Source organism: Blennius ocellaris, assembly GCF_963422515.1.
Source record: "Blennius ocellaris genome assembly, chromosome: 3".
NCBI classification, from domain to species: domain Eukaryota; kingdom Metazoa; phylum Chordata; class Actinopteri; order Blenniiformes; family Blenniidae; genus Blennius; species Blennius ocellaris.
In genome coordinates, this window is record NC_137652.1 from 7,290,035 (window position 1) to 7,309,525 (window position 19,491).

At 43.2% G+C, this 19,491-nt stretch overlaps 1 protein-coding gene across 1 annotated transcript in view; it reads right to left on the reverse strand.

Moving 5' to 3' along the window:
• The window catches only part of dclk2a (doublecortin-like kinase 2a), a gene marked incomplete at its 3' end in the record, with an annotated part of 36,902 nt that overhangs the window by 1,829 nt on the left and 15,582 nt on the right, over positions 1-19,491 (reverse strand). Inside the window, exons 3-16 of the mRNA XM_080521012.1 lie at positions 12,606-12,735; positions 10,538-10,636; positions 10,172-10,222; positions 8,194-8,288; positions 6,398-6,485; positions 5,624-5,729; positions 4,678-4,735; positions 4,258-4,377; positions 4,029-4,175; positions 3,814-3,947; positions 3,358-3,435; positions 3,101-3,197; positions 2,213-2,293; positions 2,001-2,114 (exon numbers count right to left, since the gene is read on the reverse strand). Coding sequence (XP_080377138.1) covers positions 2,001-2,114; positions 2,213-2,293; positions 3,101-3,197; positions 3,358-3,435; positions 3,814-3,947; positions 4,029-4,175; positions 4,258-4,377; positions 4,678-4,735; positions 5,624-5,729; positions 6,398-6,485; positions 8,194-8,288; positions 10,172-10,222; positions 10,538-10,636; positions 12,606-12,735 — 1,398 coding nt within the window. The remainder of the gene's footprint in view (positions 1-2,000; positions 2,115-2,212; positions 2,294-3,100; positions 3,198-3,357; positions 3,436-3,813; positions 3,948-4,028; positions 4,176-4,257; positions 4,378-4,677; positions 4,736-5,623; positions 5,730-6,397; positions 6,486-8,193; positions 8,289-10,171; positions 10,223-10,537; positions 10,637-12,605; positions 12,736-19,491) is intronic.

Below are 19,491 nucleotides of genomic sequence, written 5' to 3' on the forward strand. Positions count from 1 at the left end.
GCCTTCCAGCTAATTCAGAAGTGCAGGAAGGGGGGATGGGGGGGGGGGGGGGGGGGGGTAAAGAGGGACAGAGACTAGTCTTACTCACAGCGTCAACAAAATGAAAATCCACACAACAAGCATGACAGGCAGTGGACAGTTTGATGTTCCAGCTCAGCGCCACTCGGAGGTTGTGAAAAGCGTTTCCAGACCAGATCACTGTTTGTTTGAGTCTGAGCAGCCTGAGCTGGAAGCAACTGTTGTTAAGCTCTCTATGGTAAAACAACTAAAACCAGGCAGTGGTATATGGCGGTGAGAGCTGAGCTGCAGGACGGCACATTTGCACCAAGTCTGAGGATTGTAGAAATAGCAAAGGATGTCACGTAGAAAGTCATTTCTAAACTAATCAAATAACTTCTATAATCTGATGAGTGTATTTTACATTCAATTTACATTAACTGACTTTTATTTGATTTGGTGGTATAGAAGACATTCTACCACCCTACAGAATATCTCTCTCAATGATATAATAAATATCCATAAGTGTCATAGAGAGTAAAGTCTACTGACAGTGGTGCTTCTCTTTTATTCATCAGAATCTTTGGCAGGATTAGTGAACAACAGGGACAAAACAACTGAGTGATCCTGGAATATTTGAACACATCAGTGTGGATTCGAGACCATAAAGCAACTCTTTGCAACCATCTCTGCACATTTGTGTCGTCACACTTCCCAACATTCTCCACAAGGTGGCGCGAGAGGATCTATAACCGCTTGACAGCCATTTCCACATCTATGGTTACGGTTGTCCCAAAAAGTAGACTTGTTTCATGACCTCTGCTGAAGGTGGAGGCAAATCTCAGCAGCCGTGCGTCAGCTCGCGTTAGCAGCGTGAACATGCTGTTAAAGTCTCGAACGACGAAACTATTAAATAAACACAACCTTTAAAAAAAAACAAAAAAAAACTAACACATCCCGTGAAAAAGTGTGATGGAGCAAGAGATGGAGGTAAACTCAGGAAAGAGCGCATGTTGGCCAGGCTGGTTAGAGAGAGCAGCTGGAGGAGGAAGAGGAGGAGGACGAGGAGGAGGAGGAGGAGAGCGGCTGAGAATGGACAGGAAGGAAGGGAGGGTGAGGAGTGTGACTGTAGGAAGAGGGCGAGAGGGGAAGGGCGATAGCTGCAGAGGAAGACGGGCCTTAGTAGGAGGGGGGGGGGGGGGGGGGTGGTAGTGTGTACCCAGCTCTTCGCTCCAGGCGTCCCCTGTGGTCCTGGGTGAGGGATGAGGGGGAGGAGGAGGAGGGAGGTGGGAGGAGGAGGAGGAGGAGGATGAAGAAGGAGACGAGGAGGAGCCGAGGCCGGGGCCCACATTTTACACCTCAAACTGTCAAATGAGATTTAGAAGAAGATGAGACTCTTGGCAGCCAGACGAGGATCAAATCAAATCACTGGCCAGAGAAAGTTCTCCCCCCCTCCTCCTCTCCTCTCCTGCCTTCAGACAGTGTGTGAGCGAGGCCAATGGGGGGGGCGTGGCATGATGGGGCGAGCGAGAGGAAGACGAACTGTACAAGAGAAAACGATTGTGAATGAGGTTTCAAACAGACAGGATGGAGGGACGTGGATACGAACGTCCAGTCAGAAAGCCTTTACTTTATCTCCTCTAAAACCCTGTCAGGCCAGTTCACAGCAGCAGCCTGAGTCACTGACAACATGATGATGACGATGATGATGAGGAGGAGGACAGATCTTCTTAGCCATGGACATAAGTAGACATAGAGCTGCTATCGTGTAAATCACGATCGCTACAATCTTCCATATTTGGGTCAAATGTTCCCCCGATGCTTGGACGAGGTCCCTCGTAAGTCACGGCTAAACCCCATGTCACAAATTCGACACTGCAGATTTGCGGGTTCACTGAAAGTTAATCTCAACAGCGTCAGACCGTTTTAGCAAAAGCTTTCGAAAATGCGTTTCCAAAGAGAGGCCCGGTGTCGTGAGTGGGTCACATGTCGGTTCTGCTCACCATGATGACCGTCACGCCCGCTGCCGTGTCGCTTTGCTTCGGCGCCGCGTTGAAGTGCGTCTTCAGTTTACCTGTCACCTCCGTCTTCATGTTGTTCAACATGGCCGCGTCGTCCTGCGCGCGCACACAGACGTGTGAGTCCACAAGAGAAATGTGTGCGCGCCACAATAAAAACAGCACGTGTTGTGATCTAGAGTGTGAAAGCAGTTTACCGTGACCCATGGGTGTGAGAGGACGTCCTGTGCCGTGTACCGAGCCTCCATGTTGACCTGAAGCATCTTTCCAATCAGCTCCTGTCATACAAACAGAGTAGGGTTCATCTGACGAACAACCACTTTAGTTAAGTGACTTAAACTGCAGTGCACACACTGGAATGACTGGAAATTCAGCTATAATCTATTATTGTTTCATAAAGACTAGTTGAGCTTGAGCCGGTTATATTTCAACAGTGGACAAGAAGAAGAAGAAAACTCCGTGAACATCCCCACACAGACTAATCTAACAAGTTAAAGTAGAATCAGACACGGTGTAATGTGTCGGATCAGTTCATATTTGGATAAATCATGCATTCGCAAATTGTTGCTTTATAATTGCTTTACAATTCAACCCCCATCTCCAGCATCTCTGACTGATAGGCAGGAAAACATGCAAATCCTGAGGTATTTAAAAGAAAACCTTAAACGACTTTAAGATTGCACACACATACATAAAGTCCACTTCATTTGTCCCTCAATCACCTGCTGTTAAATTAACTCTTGCGTAATGTGAGAACTGCGCAGCGGGTTCCTGCAGTGTCGGGGGAAGTTGAACCGAAGTGGGTTTAATTAGCGTCTTGCATGTCGAGTGTGGCCGTCACACTCAGAACACGACGTTAATTCAAAGTCTTGGGGGAACTGCCGCGGTCCTCAGGAGACAGTGGTTATTAAAGGAGCGTGTGTTTACATGGTGGGTGTTGAGGAACGGCTTCACATTTACTTCCATGACATCCGGTCAACAGCTGACGGCCCTGCTGACTGATCCTCTGAGGAATGGGGTTCATAGAATTTCTGATCATCTAAAGTGACTAAAACGTTGCGTCTGTCCGTGTCGTATATCCAGACCTTAGCCGAGTCAGTGATGTTGTCCCAGTACGGGCTCGGAAAGTCCAGCCGCCCGAGAAGAATCTGGTCGAACAGGTCCTCTTGCAGGTTATTGTCACTGCAGTGAAACACACAGACACTTAAATGGTGTCTTATTGAAACGTATTCATTAATACATTAATCATTTCAAACAAAAACACTTCTTTGTGCCGTGTCGCTTCAGATACACCCGACCAAAAACTCTGATGTCTAACTTTGGGCGTTGCTTAGGAAATCACCTTCGAAATGGAGGGAAGCCACACAGAAGGATGTAGGTGATGACGCCCGCGGCCCAGACGTCCACCTTCAGACCGTAACTGTGGGAGCAGCAGAGAGAAAATGTCCATGAATGATGGTTTATAGTCTATAGGTTTATAGCCTAACGCAGAACCTTTTTGATGGTTATTTCAACAGAGGGACGACGAAAGCTGGGAAAAGACCCGTTTTGAAGTTAAAAAGTGTGCATATGACAATTACCAATAAACCAAAACACTAAGGACATGCTTGTACAGTCACTATTATCTGTAGGCTTTACACATCTGGAAATAAACCTGTGAACATACATATAATATATAAAATTTTTCATTTCCTGTAAAAACTAGGAAGGAATTTCAGATATGAATGTTACCTTGTTGAAGTACTTCAACCCACTTAGAGTATAAACATAAATGTTTTTCAACAGAAATCCAGCTCACCCAGACTCGGCGATGATCTCTGGAGCCACGTACGTCGGCGTGCCACACACCGTGTACAAGGGTCCCTCCACCACCGTGGCCAGGCCGAAGTCTCCCAGCTTCAAGGCCTTGGTGCCGTCGGGGTATTCGAACACCTTGGGTCAAAAGGAAAGTTGAATCCCGGAGCGCAGCTGGACGTGCAGGAGAAAACGCACAATGCCTGTGTGAGCGCGTACCAGCAGGTTCTCCGGTTTGATGTCCCGGTGGACGATGCTCATGCTGTGCAGGTACTTGAGCGCTCCGGCCAGGTTGTACACCATGATGCTGGCGTCTCGTTCAGTGTACTTGGCAGACGAGGTGATGGCATCGAATAGATCCCCTCCCTGAGAAAACACACGCTGCGGTCACACGTCGCAGCGCACACTCTCGCGTGTGGAGCGGTTAGCGCTCGGCGTCCTGCCGCACCTTGACGAGCTCCATCACCAGGTAGAGCTCAGAGGGAGTGTCCACCTCCTCGATCAGCATGATGATGTTTGGGTGTTTCACCCTGCGCAGCACAGCCACCTCGCTCTCTATCAGGTGCTCCTGGAAACAGCAACAGTGTTTACAGCCGGCCAGCACACAGAACAATAGATGCTGCGTGTTCGATTAGATCTGAACTTGGAAGTGCGCGTGGAGATCATATGAGTCGGGGGATGAATAAAACATTGAGCTAATCTAAGGGTGAGGAACATAGAAAAGCAGGTGAAACGGTCCGTGGGTGTTAATAATGCACAGTGGAACACCAACACATGACCCTTTCTTTCTTGCGTCTCCGAAGAGTCTCCCAAGCAACACGCAGAGACAGAAATAGGATGAGGGCAAAGAAAAAGGCAGAGAGTGAACCTTTCCACTGCACTTGGCTTTGTCGATGATCTTCAGAGCAAACTCCTTCCCCGTGGACCTTCGGAGAAACAGAGCAATTAGCAATAACAATAAAATGAAAAAAAAAAAAATAGAAAGAAACAAAAAAAAACAAGCACAGACACTGCAGCAGTCTCTGTAATTCAAATGAAGTGCTCACTGGAGAGCCTGAATTACAGTGTGCAGGAGTGCTGCTGCTGCAGGCTCGTTCTGAAGCACAAGCAAAAGTTTAACCAGTTTACGCACACGCACACACAGAGGGACCATGTTTACCACAGTGCTGCATCGCCTCTGTAAACATCTGGGAACCGAGGAGATCAGGAGCAAGAGTTTCAGGGGGAGAAATGTTGTCCCACTCAAGTATGATGTAGAGTCATCGTCCCTGCAGCCGGTGTACAACTCTCCAAGATCAGGAGCTTTATGAATCATTGCACGTCGTTTAATTTACACTTCCCACACTGCCTCAACTTTGTGGGATTTCATTTCGCTAATGACCTTGAACTTCATGTTGCATTTTTTTTTTTTTTTTTAAAGGCTTCATAAATGCTGCATCACTTTGGTTGGTGAAATAAGATGCATACAAATCGGACTGGTGAGAAACAAAAGAAAGAAAGTGTTTGTTTCCAGGAAACCGCACAGTGCTTGTGCTAACGCTCTCCAGGAAGACGTATCAGACGAGTGCCACACACCTGATGGACCTTCTCTCACCTGAGCAGTGAGCTGACTCTGAGATTAAAAGGCTAATGAAGTGAAATTACCACTGGGTTTAATGCATAGGATATTTCTGTCTCCACAATACAAACAGTCATTAGGAGTTAAAACTCCCTGATTGGCCAGTGAATCCATGTGACGACTACTTCATGAAGCTGTGTGTCCACTGCTCCAATCTGGACATTTATAATATTCCTGCTAAAAGTGTTTCACTTACTTCTCCACGCAGTCTTTGACCACAGCGAAGTTCCCATCGCCGATCACTTTGCCAATCTTGTATTTCTCCAAGATGTTGGAGGTGGGAGGGTATCGGTTCCCATTGACTGTTGAGGAGAGAGCAGAAGTAAGAGCAGGCCTCTGGCGGCTTGTGCAATTTGATCCCGGTCAGGTCAGTAAATATTTGGACATGGACACATTCCCCTGCACTTTGTCTCCATATAACACCACTTTACGTTTGACATCAAACAATCAAAACGTGCAGACTTTAAGCATTTCAGTAACTGGACAGACTGAAAGTCTTCAATATTTACTTTTCCACGACAGATTTGATCTCTGACACAGCTGTCTCCACTTCCTGCTTGCTCTTATGGTTTTTGGCAAATTAAATCCATCCTCAGCTGGATTCATGTCAGGTGACTGACTTGACCACTGCAGAACTTTTTAATTTATTGTCTACAAAAACTACAAATACAAGCAAACCTGTCTGGACATGACTGGACAATAAATCCATATATCCAACTTTTTCGCAGTTTGCTTGGCTCTGCGACAATCTGCAGGAAATAGATGCACTGCAACATTTGGAGTTACCTCTTTCGTTTATTGTGACCCGTCTTCTTTAAATCTTTAAGAATCGTTTACTTTGTGCATTTTTATACCTCTTTGTTGAGCTCTGCAATATGTGGTGGAAGATACAAAGGCAGTTTTTTTGGATTCTGGAGTTCTCCGTCTGTTTTAAGAGACGAAATATTGAATAAGACAAAAGACAGCGTACCTTCTGGGCTCAGTTCATTGGTTTGCTCCTGGTGATTGTTCACAGAACCATTTATATTTGGGGAGGAGCTGTGATGAGAAGGAAGAATCTGTGGGATGCAGTGAAAGAAATAATAAACACCAAGTCATCAACCTCATATATATTTATTTATTAAATAGTCTTAAAATTTCCATTCCAAACACCTGACGCTTTTATGAGTTACTGGGATGTGGGAACAAAACTCTTGAAAATGATCAATTATCAACTACTATCTACTTAATTAGTAGAAAGTAAATCTAATGTAAAAATTACTGGTTTTCACAAACATGCGTTAATCAAATTGTGTCCAAGTAAAATATTAATCCCACAAACTCAGCCTTATAAGCAAAGGGTTATAAAGAAACCCTTCGGTGTTTCTTTATAACTATTATGAAAATGTTGTTTTGCATTTACTGCGGACGTGACCTTGTTGTACATTACATGATTATATGAGACGGTTTCAACCCGAAAATCTGGAATGTTGTTACCACATTGTTGTTGTTTAGAGACTTACTGAGAAAACCTCTTGTTGCTGCATCTGATTTTATTTTGTAGTTTTTATTTTATACTTTGTTTTCTTCCTCTTATGTGAAACTTGGCAAACCCACATTAAAAAAAAAGGCTTAATTGATTATGCACCTTAATTTTACACTTCGTTACATAACGAGATTTTATCAATCTGAATCTTTTTCATTGAAAAGTAATCGATGCATTCAGTGTGGTAAATGTTTTTGGGACAGGGAAGCCTTCAAGTCAACCCAAATATAAACACACTCATTATTCCAGTAGGATGGTCTAAAAATAACTTTCCATAGCAGAGCTAGTGGAATAGACCTTCTTCACATCTCCATGTCACTGTACAGAAAAAAAAAACCATTACGGCCACAAATGAATGATTCATTTGATAAAAGTGTCATTTCTGCCGAGGGCAGCAGAGCGTTTCAGCATCTTATGGCAACTTCTCAGGAATGTCAGCAATAAATATCTGCCAGGTGTATTAAAGTTATGTTTTCCTTCACATACAGTACTGGCCCTCTACGTTTCTGCATCATAATGTACATTATCTAACAGCAAGTAAATTATTTAGTCTATCCTCAGGACCAAAGTACAAGGTGGGACACCTTTAAGATCCTTCTTATGGCTCGATACATCAGAAAGCTTTTTCCTCTGACAAATGACTTCATCCATCTGCCTTAACGATGACAATACACTTTGGCATTCAATTTTGCCTAAAAATATCTGACTTAAGTTTGTCGTTAAACATGGTGTCCATGCAGACCGATAAGTCTTTGACTGGGCTTGTAGAGAAGTGGATCAGATCTGCCATCTGTCTGAATCATTACGAAGAATGTAGTTTGGGACTAATACACAGCTTACAAGAAGGAGAAAAAAAAAAATCTGCAAAAAATCTGATTAGCGTTTCAAAATCTTCCAAGACCGAGAGCCGCTGCACAGTCAGACATGACCTTCAGTCAGTAACTCCATAACGTCACTCAACACAGATTTATGTCATTTAGTCACAAGAAGTCCTTCCTGGTGGTCCTGCAGGTTACGTCTTCACCTTGAGAGACTGGTTTGTGTGTCAGTTGCAACAAGTAAGAATCGAACATAACAAAAAGAAGACTAAGGGGAAAAGATTTATTTGACTTGCTGTGATGCAGGCAGACAAGGCATAAAAAAAATTAAAAAATTTTATTTTATAATTTAAAAAGAACAATCATGACTAAGATTGTACTTTGTGTCAACAAGGCGAGTCTGTACGACCGCTGCTGTCTCACCTTAATACTGGTCAGGGGTCGAGGGCTGGTGGGAGATGGTGTGGAGGACTTGGTGGATTTGGAAGTCGAGATCTGGTTTGTTGATATGCCATTTACTGTTCAAGAAAAAAAAAAGAGGGACAACAAAGCATGAGTTTGATTGACACATGCATTTTAAACACATAATCAAACTGATCACCACTTCAGTAATTCTTCTGTATGGAACTTTACTCAGCTTGTGGATTCGCACCATTAACCCTTTAAGACAGGGTTTTGTTTTGTTTTTGAGATGGGGTTTATTATCCCCCTCCCCCTCCCCCTCCCACACACACACACACACACACACACACACACACACACACACACACACACACACACACACACACACACACACACACACACACACACACACACACACACACACACACACACACACACACACACACACACACACACACACACACACACACACACACACACACACACACACACACACACAACTACTATAACTGTTACACTTTTGGTTTTGTAGTCTGTCATTATTTTAAAAGGCCTGCAAAAACAAAAACAAAATTCTGAAATATATCTTGGAAACGACACATATTAACATTGCAAATGTTAAATAAGTGGTTGTTTTACACTTCCTGGAAAAATAAACAGGTGAATCTTTAACAGCACAACTCTTCAGTTGTAGTTTTCTCAGGAGTCACATTTGCAGAGCACTCGAATCATTTTCATGCCTCGTCTCGGTGGAATATCTGCAGGATTTCTGGAATATATGCAGCTGCAGCCAACATGTCATGTACAGTCAACCATGCAATTGTTCATTGTTTTTTGGCGGGTTGCTTTATTTACCCTTTAAAGCTATCAGCACTAGAGGAGGGTTAAAAATAAGCTCACAACAGGAGTGAGAGCTTTTATTCTCCGACTGATTAATTCTCTCAAGAACAGACTGTTTCTCCTTCTCCTTCTCCCCCTCTCTCTTTCACTTCCTGGCACAAATGCAGAGACATAATGCGTCAAACTTTAACTCCAAGCCCTTCATCTGCATAAGCCCAGCTGAGCTGTGGAAGTTCACTTTAAACTGCCGAGACGCTTCATCTTTGCACCATTGTTAAATACATTTTAAAATGGAACTCCTACAAAATGAGAAAACATTTAGACTCGGTCCACGACGTGACGTCACGCGGCACCCTTAAACATTCTGCTGGTGTGATTTTGTCTTTGGAGACGTCGCTCAGCTTCCACAGATCAGGGAACGTGTGACGAGAGTGAGTGTTCGCCGAGAGCGGAATGTAATTAACACGAGCAGAGTCGATGCAGAAGCCACATTCTCAGACTTCCTCCTCATTTGTTCGGCATAATCTTCACTCTCTCTGTTTGAATCAATCCAGCCGTCGACACAAGCAGCTTAACGACTTGTGTTGCACATCTTTTGCGTACATCCTAGACATTCTGCTCTCGAGCAGTCGTTCATATCCTTTTATTGTTAGATGCTCACAGGAGAACAGCTTCTCTGTTTTAGAGTCAAATAACTGCCTATTTTCATTTGTTTTAAACAAAATCTACATACAATACATGTGCATTTGTCCTTCATAACTTGATTGGCCCACAGTGACCACGACACTTTAAGCCTTCAATGTAGACACAGTGAAATCAGTCCATGACTGTAAACGAGCAGTTGTAGTTACAGCAAGTCAGAGAAAGGAGGCTGTAATCAAAATAATATCTTTTAAAGATTACTTTAAAGGTGACATCAGACGAAGGTGTGATTGGATCATCATTGGACTGATCCAAATACATTTTTTCAATATTGGGAGGTTTATAAATGTCAAAGAAACACCATATCAACTTACCTGTATTGTAAAACTGCAATTATTTCTCTAAATTCTAGTCAGATAATTAACTTACTACATGTTATATAAGACCAACCATTAAAAAAAGAAGATATTTTAAGCGGACAAATATAAGTGCTATCGTGACATTTTTCTTGTCTCACCTGGGGACTTGATCGGGGACTGACTGGTGGAGAAGTGGACAGGTCGCCTTGCTAGAGTGACACAAAATAAACAATAGCCAGACAAATAAGTATGAACATACTGTGGCATACAGGAAAATCTGTTGTACGAACTTCTGATGCATAACTGCGACTGTTATCACTACGAAGTGGCACTCAATGCTTTAGTCACGTTGATCAATGCAGCGCTCACTGTTTGGTGTCTTAATAACTGTAGACAGTGATGCTGCCTAAAAAGCCAAGTAGGCTCTTGTTCAGCCTGTCAGAAATGTAAAAGGTAAATAAAAAAATTAAAAAAGTAAATAAGCACTATCTTTAAACCCGGAGTGGGAACAGTGTGTCTCTTACCTGCACTGGGGGACTTGCTGCGTCGAGAGAGTTTAGGGCTTTTAGCTGTCCGGTTGGGAGTCACAGAGCGGCTGTACGATGACTTCAGCACTCTGCATTCTGAGGCAAAAACATGTTTAGGGTCAACGGGGAGAAGAGTTAACCTCTTTTTTTTTTTTTTTTTACTCTGATCAAAACCGGAGTTATATTTACAATATAATGCAGTGGGGGAAGTTTTATATTGATAGTCAAAAGCGACAGGTACAATAACATTGTAACTGTGTTTTTGATTCAGACTCTGTATTGTGCCATAATTTTTACGTTTCCATAATTCTTTTCTGTGCTTTTTGATACACTTTTTCATCAAACCTAAACTGTGGCATGTTTTCTATCCATTTGAAAACCGTCCTGCTGAGTTTTAATGACAGTACAAAAACACAGCTTGTTTGTTCACAAAGTTTCCAGATGCCATCTTTAATTGCTGAAACACCCATTCAGTTGCAAAAATAGTTTAACTCGACCCCTCCAAACATCTTATCTGATGATCTGCAGTACCACACACAGGCTCTGCATACAAAACAGACCTGCACTGGATACAGAACTGCAGCCACAGCCTGTATTTTCCTCTCAAACTCCACATCTGGGCTCAAATTATTGCTGCACATAATGAGCTCATTACAAAGTGTTTGCATTTTCTTTGGAGCTTATTTTAGAGTGCAGGGTTTAGGAAGACGTTTATAGTGTTAAGTCTGCTGGTGTTGTGCGTCTGTGATGGAATATAGACCAACTGCTGCCAAGATAAGGGTAGTTTCTCACCTAGAGAGTTTTGTCTATTTGTCTGCCCTGGGCAGCAGTCAGGCTCAAGAGGTGAGCATGTCATTCACTTTGGCAGTGAATCTTTACGGCAGTTTTGTGTGGGAAAAAACCATGGAAAAATACACATTAAACCTTGAAATTCAAAACTTGGGTTTTAATATAAAGCACTGGGAGCACATGTAACAAGCAAGAATGTATTATGTGTATCAATGTAAGGAGAAATACGGGGTAGATATAAGAATTTAGTTGGGTATTGCAGTGGTCAGAAATGAGCTCTTATAGAAAGATGTGTGAATGCACAGATTGTTACATATGATGAGGAGAAACGTCATAATATTATGACTGATTAGGGCTTGTTAAATGCAAACCTCTATTAATGTTTGATAGCTCATGGCTAAAGTCGGTAACTGAATAACTCATAAAGTTCTAACTTGTCCCATAAGGACAAGTTAGAACTGTTTCCACTATTCTTGATTTGTCCATTAAGTGTGAAACTATTTTGCTGAAGGAAGAGCAGCCTGTGTTCCTTCAGCAGGGAGTGCAGTGTCCCTTTTGTCGTTCATTCAAAGACCTATTTCCTATAAGTGGAGCACGGGAGTGTAAGTGGGACAAAAGCGTCCCACTCTTTCTGTACAGGGGCGACCCCCTACTCAGTGGCCATTAACAGTGTGTGTGTGTGTGTGTGTGTGTGTGTGTGTGTGTGTGTGTGTGTGTGTGTGTGTGTATGTGTGTGTGTGAGGATATGCCTCCCACTTACAACTAACCCAAGCGAACAACAAAAATATGAAACAGGATGCAAGAAGTTTGGACTGAAACTAAAGTAAACTTGTGTTTCCTTCCCGTGAGGTTGCTCCGTCTCGATGGAGCTGTGACAGTGAACGCATCTGCTGATTAAAGAGGTCATATCCTGCTTCTGCCTGTGAGCTCGCTGAGGTTTTTGCGCAGAAAAGAGTGACGCCAGACAGAGGGTGGGCAGATCAGATGCACACCATGAACACAGGACAGGAAGAACGCAGTAGGAGCGTTTCAGTAAAGAAACATGCAACTTCTACAAATACTTCTACATCAAATGCCATAATCCCCTCCGAAACTGATCAAGTAAAGTCTAAATTTACCCACAAGCAAAGCTCATATCCTGCCCCCCCCAGCTTCCTGAAGGAAAAGAGTGCCGCATGCAGATGAAAGAGAAGAATTAAGAAAGGGGGAAAACACAGCGAACACACACAGACACGCACAAACACAGATGTTTAGTCAGTTTTAGACGTAGGCCTACCAGTCATAAAGGCTGTGGAAGCCTTGCCACTGTGATCCAAAACAAAATCATCCTGGGAGTAGCGGTGCTTCTCTGGCCCGCACGCTATGAACACATCATCATCGCCGAAGAAGTCCTGCAGGCAGCTGATCTGGAAGAAGACGAGGAAAGAGAGCGACGAGATAAATGTTTCCGAGAGGGTTTATTACCGCTTTAATTGTCTTGGATGGGATGACGTCGGGGGTGGGGAAGTGCGATTTGATCGTTTACATCGCTGCAGGTCACAATGAGGCACTGTCGATAAAACAACTAAAAATATGTTCTGCCTTCAATTACTGTGAAATATTTTATCTATGTTTTAATATCATGAGCTTGATTACAGCACGGTAGCATAATTATACATTTAATGGCATTTAGAAATAAAAAGGAAACATAGGAATGTTTACAGTGGCATTTACCAGTTTCCTATGCAAGGTGTGAATAATCTTACACATTTATTAGTTTTGACAACAATACAACATAGGTTTTGGCTATAAATGCAGTGCTGCAGAAGTCTTCAGCTGTGCACAATCAGATCACTGAAATCACTGTGTGATGCGTCCCAAAGAGTACGAGCATGACAGCTGGTGTTTGAGTGAAGACCACAGAGTTCAACAAGTCCAAGTCAAAACAATCTCACATCCACAATACTGCACAGTCGGTGCAGGGCCTTGAGAGGGTGGAGGTACGGTCAGAGGAGGTGTCGGAGGGGGAATTTTTATTTCATCTCTCACTGTGATCATCGTTTTGTTTGAAACTCAGTGTGTGTTTTTTTGTTGTTGTTGTTTTACACCCACCAACATCCACCCCTGGAGAATGAAGACAGAGTCACTTTTAAATTCCAGTGAGTTCTGCACACACACACAAATAAAGCTACCTTTGTGTGTGTGTGTGCAGAACTCACTCACTCGACATTCAACTCACATGAATCATGATGTTCACCATCGCCACTGAGTGATTCACCTTAACCTAAAAGTGACTTTTACTCTAAAGCCCTCTGAGCCCTCAGATACATTAAAAATTTGTATGGAGTTCTATATTTTGAGCTTTTCATGGACCCCAAGTCCCAGCGAGGGGAGAAATACAAGACTTACACACAATCCCTTGGTTACTGTAGGTGGACAAGTAGGAAGACAAAAGAGGGACAAATCTGTTCATTATACGAACACACACACAAAAGCACCCACACATCGATAGGCGCGTTGTGGGGGGCGGGGACACACACACACACACACACACACACACACACACACACACACACACACACACACACACACACACACACACACACACACACACACACACACACACACACACACACACACACACACACACACACACACACACACACACACACACACACACACACACACACACACAGAGAGAGAGCATGGCTGAAGATTGTGGGCAGATGGATCCTCTAAGGGAGATTGGGGGCTGACACAGTGGGGGTGAGGGGGAGTGAACAGGATGTCTTGTAGATGAACTGGTGGTCCACAAAAGCTAAATGGCTGCGCAGGGCCTAAGTATTCTCTCCATGGTAAAAATAACAGAAAACAAAAAGTGACAAAAGAAGTGGAGGGGGAGTGAGGACTGTAATGTGAAAGTATAGTATTTCACACCGCAAATAATTGTCACTCGCTGACTTGAATTGCCTAGCTATAAATAATAAATAAGACACTTCACATGACACTTGTGTCTGTGTCCTATATTCAGACACCATGAGTTAAAAATGACACACCATTCAGTATCCATGACATTCTCATGAATAATCAATAACTATTTTTCCATTCTCAAATTAAGCCCACATTTTTCTTTCTTTCAGGGAAAGCAATGTCCTTTTGTTGCCACCCGAACCGAGAAGTGAAAGTGAAGGAGGAGGGTTTTTATTATATTCTGAGCTGCAGCAGATTTTCAAAGGTTTGACATAGCTGGAGTGGATGCCATTCTTCAGACGAGCTCTCTTGGCAGCTGATCACTACACCATACTTTCAAGGCACAGCTGCTGAATTCAAAAATACGGTGGCGGCGGCTGTGGGATGCCATTGATGCCGTCAGGTGGGACAGCGCGAGTCATTGTGGAATGTCGTTTCCTGAAACTTTTCATATTGAATACATCTGTGTTTTTTGTGTTAATGTTATCGTTTGTCCACCTTGCCCTGACCCAAGCAGCATGTTGTGACTATTGAAACACCATGGGGTGAGAGGGGCGTGGCAGCTGATCACACCCACTCCATGTGGTACAGTGTAATTCCGTTCTTGTTATCCCAGACCCTCATTCATTGCATGCCTTGTCGGCGCTACAATACAAACAGCGTCCGTGTGTCAAAAATGGATCCCGGTGTGATACAATCATCACAGTGAGAAATTATCACATGTGGACATCAGGCAAAGCTTCTCATTGATCCATGACCTTACTGCAGCTACTGCTTTCCGTGGTGTTATTGGTGTTGACACTTGGCTGTATATTTCCATCCACTCAGCAGGCCGTGCTGTTGCGGAGCTCGCTGGTCATTTGTTTGAGGACAATGTGAGGCAGCAACACAGGGACTGCTGAGGTGAGCACTGTCCTCTGGCACCGAAACGCCACGCGAGACGACCTCAGCAGTCTTCTGCAATAGTCAATCGGGAATTCACATTGTCGCATTCTGTTTGGATTTGAACGTAAAGATCATCACTGCTATCATACCGGTGCAGTAAAAATAGAATGTAGCCTGAAGTTGTTCTCTTTACAAGGATTTGTGCAACTGTTCAAATTCCACTGCTGCTGCTATCCATCTATATTAATAACTTTTATATCGACGTGAGAAAGAAAACAAAAAACATGCACAGTGTGCAGGAATGAAACACCAGGAAGTTACTTTGCAGAGTCACCACTTGTTGCCTGCTAACTCAAGGTTTAAAAAAAAAATAAAAAATGTCCACCACATTTCCTACAGACATTTTAGTTGGTTTGTCATTGAGCTTTAGATCCAGAATAGTTGGATCACCTTAAAAAGCAAAGTTTTGTATGGTCATATATACATTACTTAAGTGTTGTGGGATGGTTTTTAACTCATCTTCAAGGTCTGGAGGCTTCTTCTCTTAATGACACGCCCGTTATTGGTCGATGATAAAGTGGTTTTTACCTGACCCGAGACACCCAGGGAAATATGTGAAAAGAAGCACCAAAATTTACATAAATGGACACTTTTTCAAATGTCAAGATGTAAATAAAGACTCAATATACTGTTACATGCAAATATTTTGTAGCAAATTCTATGAAATCCCTTTGATTTTTTTTTTTTGAAGTTATAAAGATTGATGACTTGAAGTTTCAGGAAATATACTTATTCTACAGCTGCATGTTTTCAAAAAAGGTTGTGAAAGTTCATTCCCTCCATTTCAGATATAAAACAAATTAAAAACTAAAACTGCTTTGACAAGTTCTTGAAGTTTTTTTTTAAGTTAGATGTTGAGAGTGAAGGAATAACAGACAAAAGACGACCTAAATGTCATCCAATAACAGGTGATAATATCATTATGATAGTCAAACATGTTTAGTACATTGCCACTTTGAACAAAATGAATTGAAGCTGATGTAACGAGGCATTTTAATGCCCTAAAATCTGCCTTTGCTAACCTTGAGTAGCATCATATTACTGCAATGATTTAGTGTGCATCACCTCACAGTTGAGTGTGGCTAACAAAGGACACATCTCCGGTTAATGTTGGATGATCACCAGCCACATGAAACACTGCATTCAAATGATAATGTTAAATGGTATATAATGTTATTATGGTAATGTCCCCATAATCCGTCAAACTCTGCACACACTGAAGACATCTCATTCATTCTCTCAGCTTCTCGAGATGTTCCAGATTTTCCCTTCACAATACAAGATGAGCATCACTTGATCTTTACAGTTCATATCCAACAGAAAAGTAAAAGAAAATTAGCATGTACCAGTTTTTGCAGTGGATGATAAAATCAGTTGATATTAAAAAGACATTTCGGGAAGTATTTGACTAATTGCATGTAGAAATAGTTGAAAATACCCAACATTGCATTATAGATGCATCATGCATACATGTATTCCTCCATCGATACATTGGTCTGTACAGTAATCAATATGTATATCAAAGTGTCTTGTTGCCTTGTGTTGTTGCATTACTCAGTACTACAGAACGATGTCTGTCCTCAGAGAGAAGGAGAATCAGCCGCAGCTGAACCTTGACCCCTGGTTGCAATTAATGAACCTATAGAGCTTTGCTTTTCCTTTATTTGTATGAGGTATCCCTTCAAACATAGAGGGTAACTGACACAACAATAAGGGATCTGGTCAAGAAGTAGATTATTGTCAGACTACATCACCCTTGTTTGTCTTCACCCTTGTCACACTGCCAGGATAAACAACCCGTGGTCTTCCATTGCCAAAGCTGTCCTGTGGCGTCTGTCTCAGCCAATCAGTGAAGCAAACGGTTTGCACGGTGCTGTATTGGCTGGGCGACATGTCTTAAGGGTAAATTGAAGTTTGTCCTCCAAGATACTGTGACACTGCCCTCCCTCTCGGATGCCTGACCTTCTCTTGCACTCACCATGTGTCTGTGAACTCTGCTTGTACACATTTTCTGCCCTACTCAGCTTGGCAACTAAAGAAATACAGGGTGTGCGTGATTCAAACAAAAATAATCACCAAGTGGTTTAGATTTCTCATAGATCAGAACAGCCCAAATGTCTAAAAAAAAAAATTTCACAATGCCGCATTGATACATTGCACCATGATTTTTGAGTGGAGAGATTGATTTTTTGTTTTTTGTTTTTTGTTTTTTGTACAAGCATTCCCTGTGATGGCTGAAAGCACAATGATCACTGTAAATACTGGGTACACAAGCCTCATTTACCTCCAAACCCCACATTTCTGCTCTACACAATGAGTCAGACATGTGAAAAGAGGTGGGAGAAATCTTCAGGGACAAATGGAGAGGGAAAAAAGAAACTAAAAGATCAAGATCCAAGCCTTCTGCCTTGGGGAAGGTCACACAGCTCTACTGCTGCTAAAGAGGGATGGGGAATCCTTTGGATGCTGAACTAGAAACTCTTGCAACTCTTACATTGAACGGTTAGTTACTCAAGAATATGCAGATAGCGAGATGACTTTTAACTTTGCCAGGATGATGCTTGTGCCGAGGCCAAGCTGGTTATCAGCTACTCGGCTTGAACTCTTGCACAGACAGCGGCTGCTTCCTGAGACACTTTAATTCCTCTGGATTAGAGCGGTAAATCTCAGACACGCGTTTCGGACATGGTGAGAATGAGCACTGAGACTTTCAAGCCCATCATTAGCTCACTAGTGTGGATTTACTACGTTAGTCACACATAGCATGGTCAAGTGAGTGGCTTGTATTTGGACACGACGGGAGTATTGCTTAATAAAGAAGCCTATAAACATGCTTGTCTACAGGATTCTACTCACTCTCTGGATGGCACTATATACCGCAGGCATTTCATAATAAAGGAACAAAGTCGAAGTGGTAGTTTCCTTCCATTTTAGTCCAATTCAGCGAAGCTTCCATGATCATTTCTTCACCCAGCAACACTGTACAGCTCTCTGGTTCACTGTATCCATGGCCGCTGATTCATATTCTCACAGAGACATAAAGCCCCGGGCACAACCCACTGTGCATGTTTTCAGTCTGTACGTTTCTTGGGGAAGCCACGGCCGCCATGTTTTTTCTGAAAATCTGGGGAGGGAGTGGCAAGAGCAGGGAGGGAGTACATCACTCGCACGGTTGCCCAAGCAGTGTTGCCAGATTGAGCGGTTTTTCGCCCAATTGGGCTGTTTTTGTTTACGTCAGGCTGGAAAAAATACATTGGGCTGGTTCATGGTACATGCAACTTCGACGTTTGGGCTGGTTTTTATTGGAATGGGCGGGTTGTAAGATGTGATTGGGCTACAAACTATCAATCTGATCTGGCAACACTGTGCCCAAGATGCAAGTACCGGTACGTGGCCCACATGCCACACCTGGACGGCTGAGTGCATAGTACGTTGCACACGTGGTAAGCGAGTTGTACGTGCTTACAACGTACGATCTCCGTGAGATTGCCACGTTATCCTATGGAGACCGTACTTACACGTGCTGCTCACGTACGGTGTCCTTACTCACTTGCATGTTGTAAGTGCGTGCAAGTGAGTTTTTCCGCCCGATGTCCCAGCTGCTGCTGCCTCCAGATGCTGCCCATTCCACCGCAGAGACTCCGGGTTCTGATGCTGCAAGAGCAGCTTCAAGTGGCAGCGCATGAGCACAGCATGGTATTACTTGCCTTGATACGGGAGAGGGGGAGAAAAATAAAAGATACGGGAGAGGCAATGGCGACACCAATGCAGGAGAGATGGTGGTCTCGTCCATGCAGAAATGTAACCGCGGATCATGTGCTTACTCTGTACGGTCCATGTGAGTTATGTGTGCTCATTGACAGTAGAAGTGGGGAAGTGCCGAGTAAGCACAGACCATGCGCCAATCACCCTCGCAGCATGGAGTCAGTACGTTGTGCGTGTCACCCGTAATGGCGTGAATCTGTAGCCCCAACGCAGCAAAAGTTCCTCGCGCACGAAAAGTGCTACAGCGTGTCTGAGTATTCCCAAATCCGTACTGAGGCGGTACTCACCACTTACTGATCCCCGGATTTTGCCCACATTTTTACAAGTAGACAGCATGCACTTGCAAGTACGGCATGTTGGGACCATTGGTTTACTGTACGTAACTATAGACTCTCTGACTGTACAAAAATAAAATCATGGAATGGGTGTGTCATTCTAAAAATTTACAAAATAAAGCAACACCAAGAAGCCTGTATACAGTATGTCACCTCAACCATTAGGCG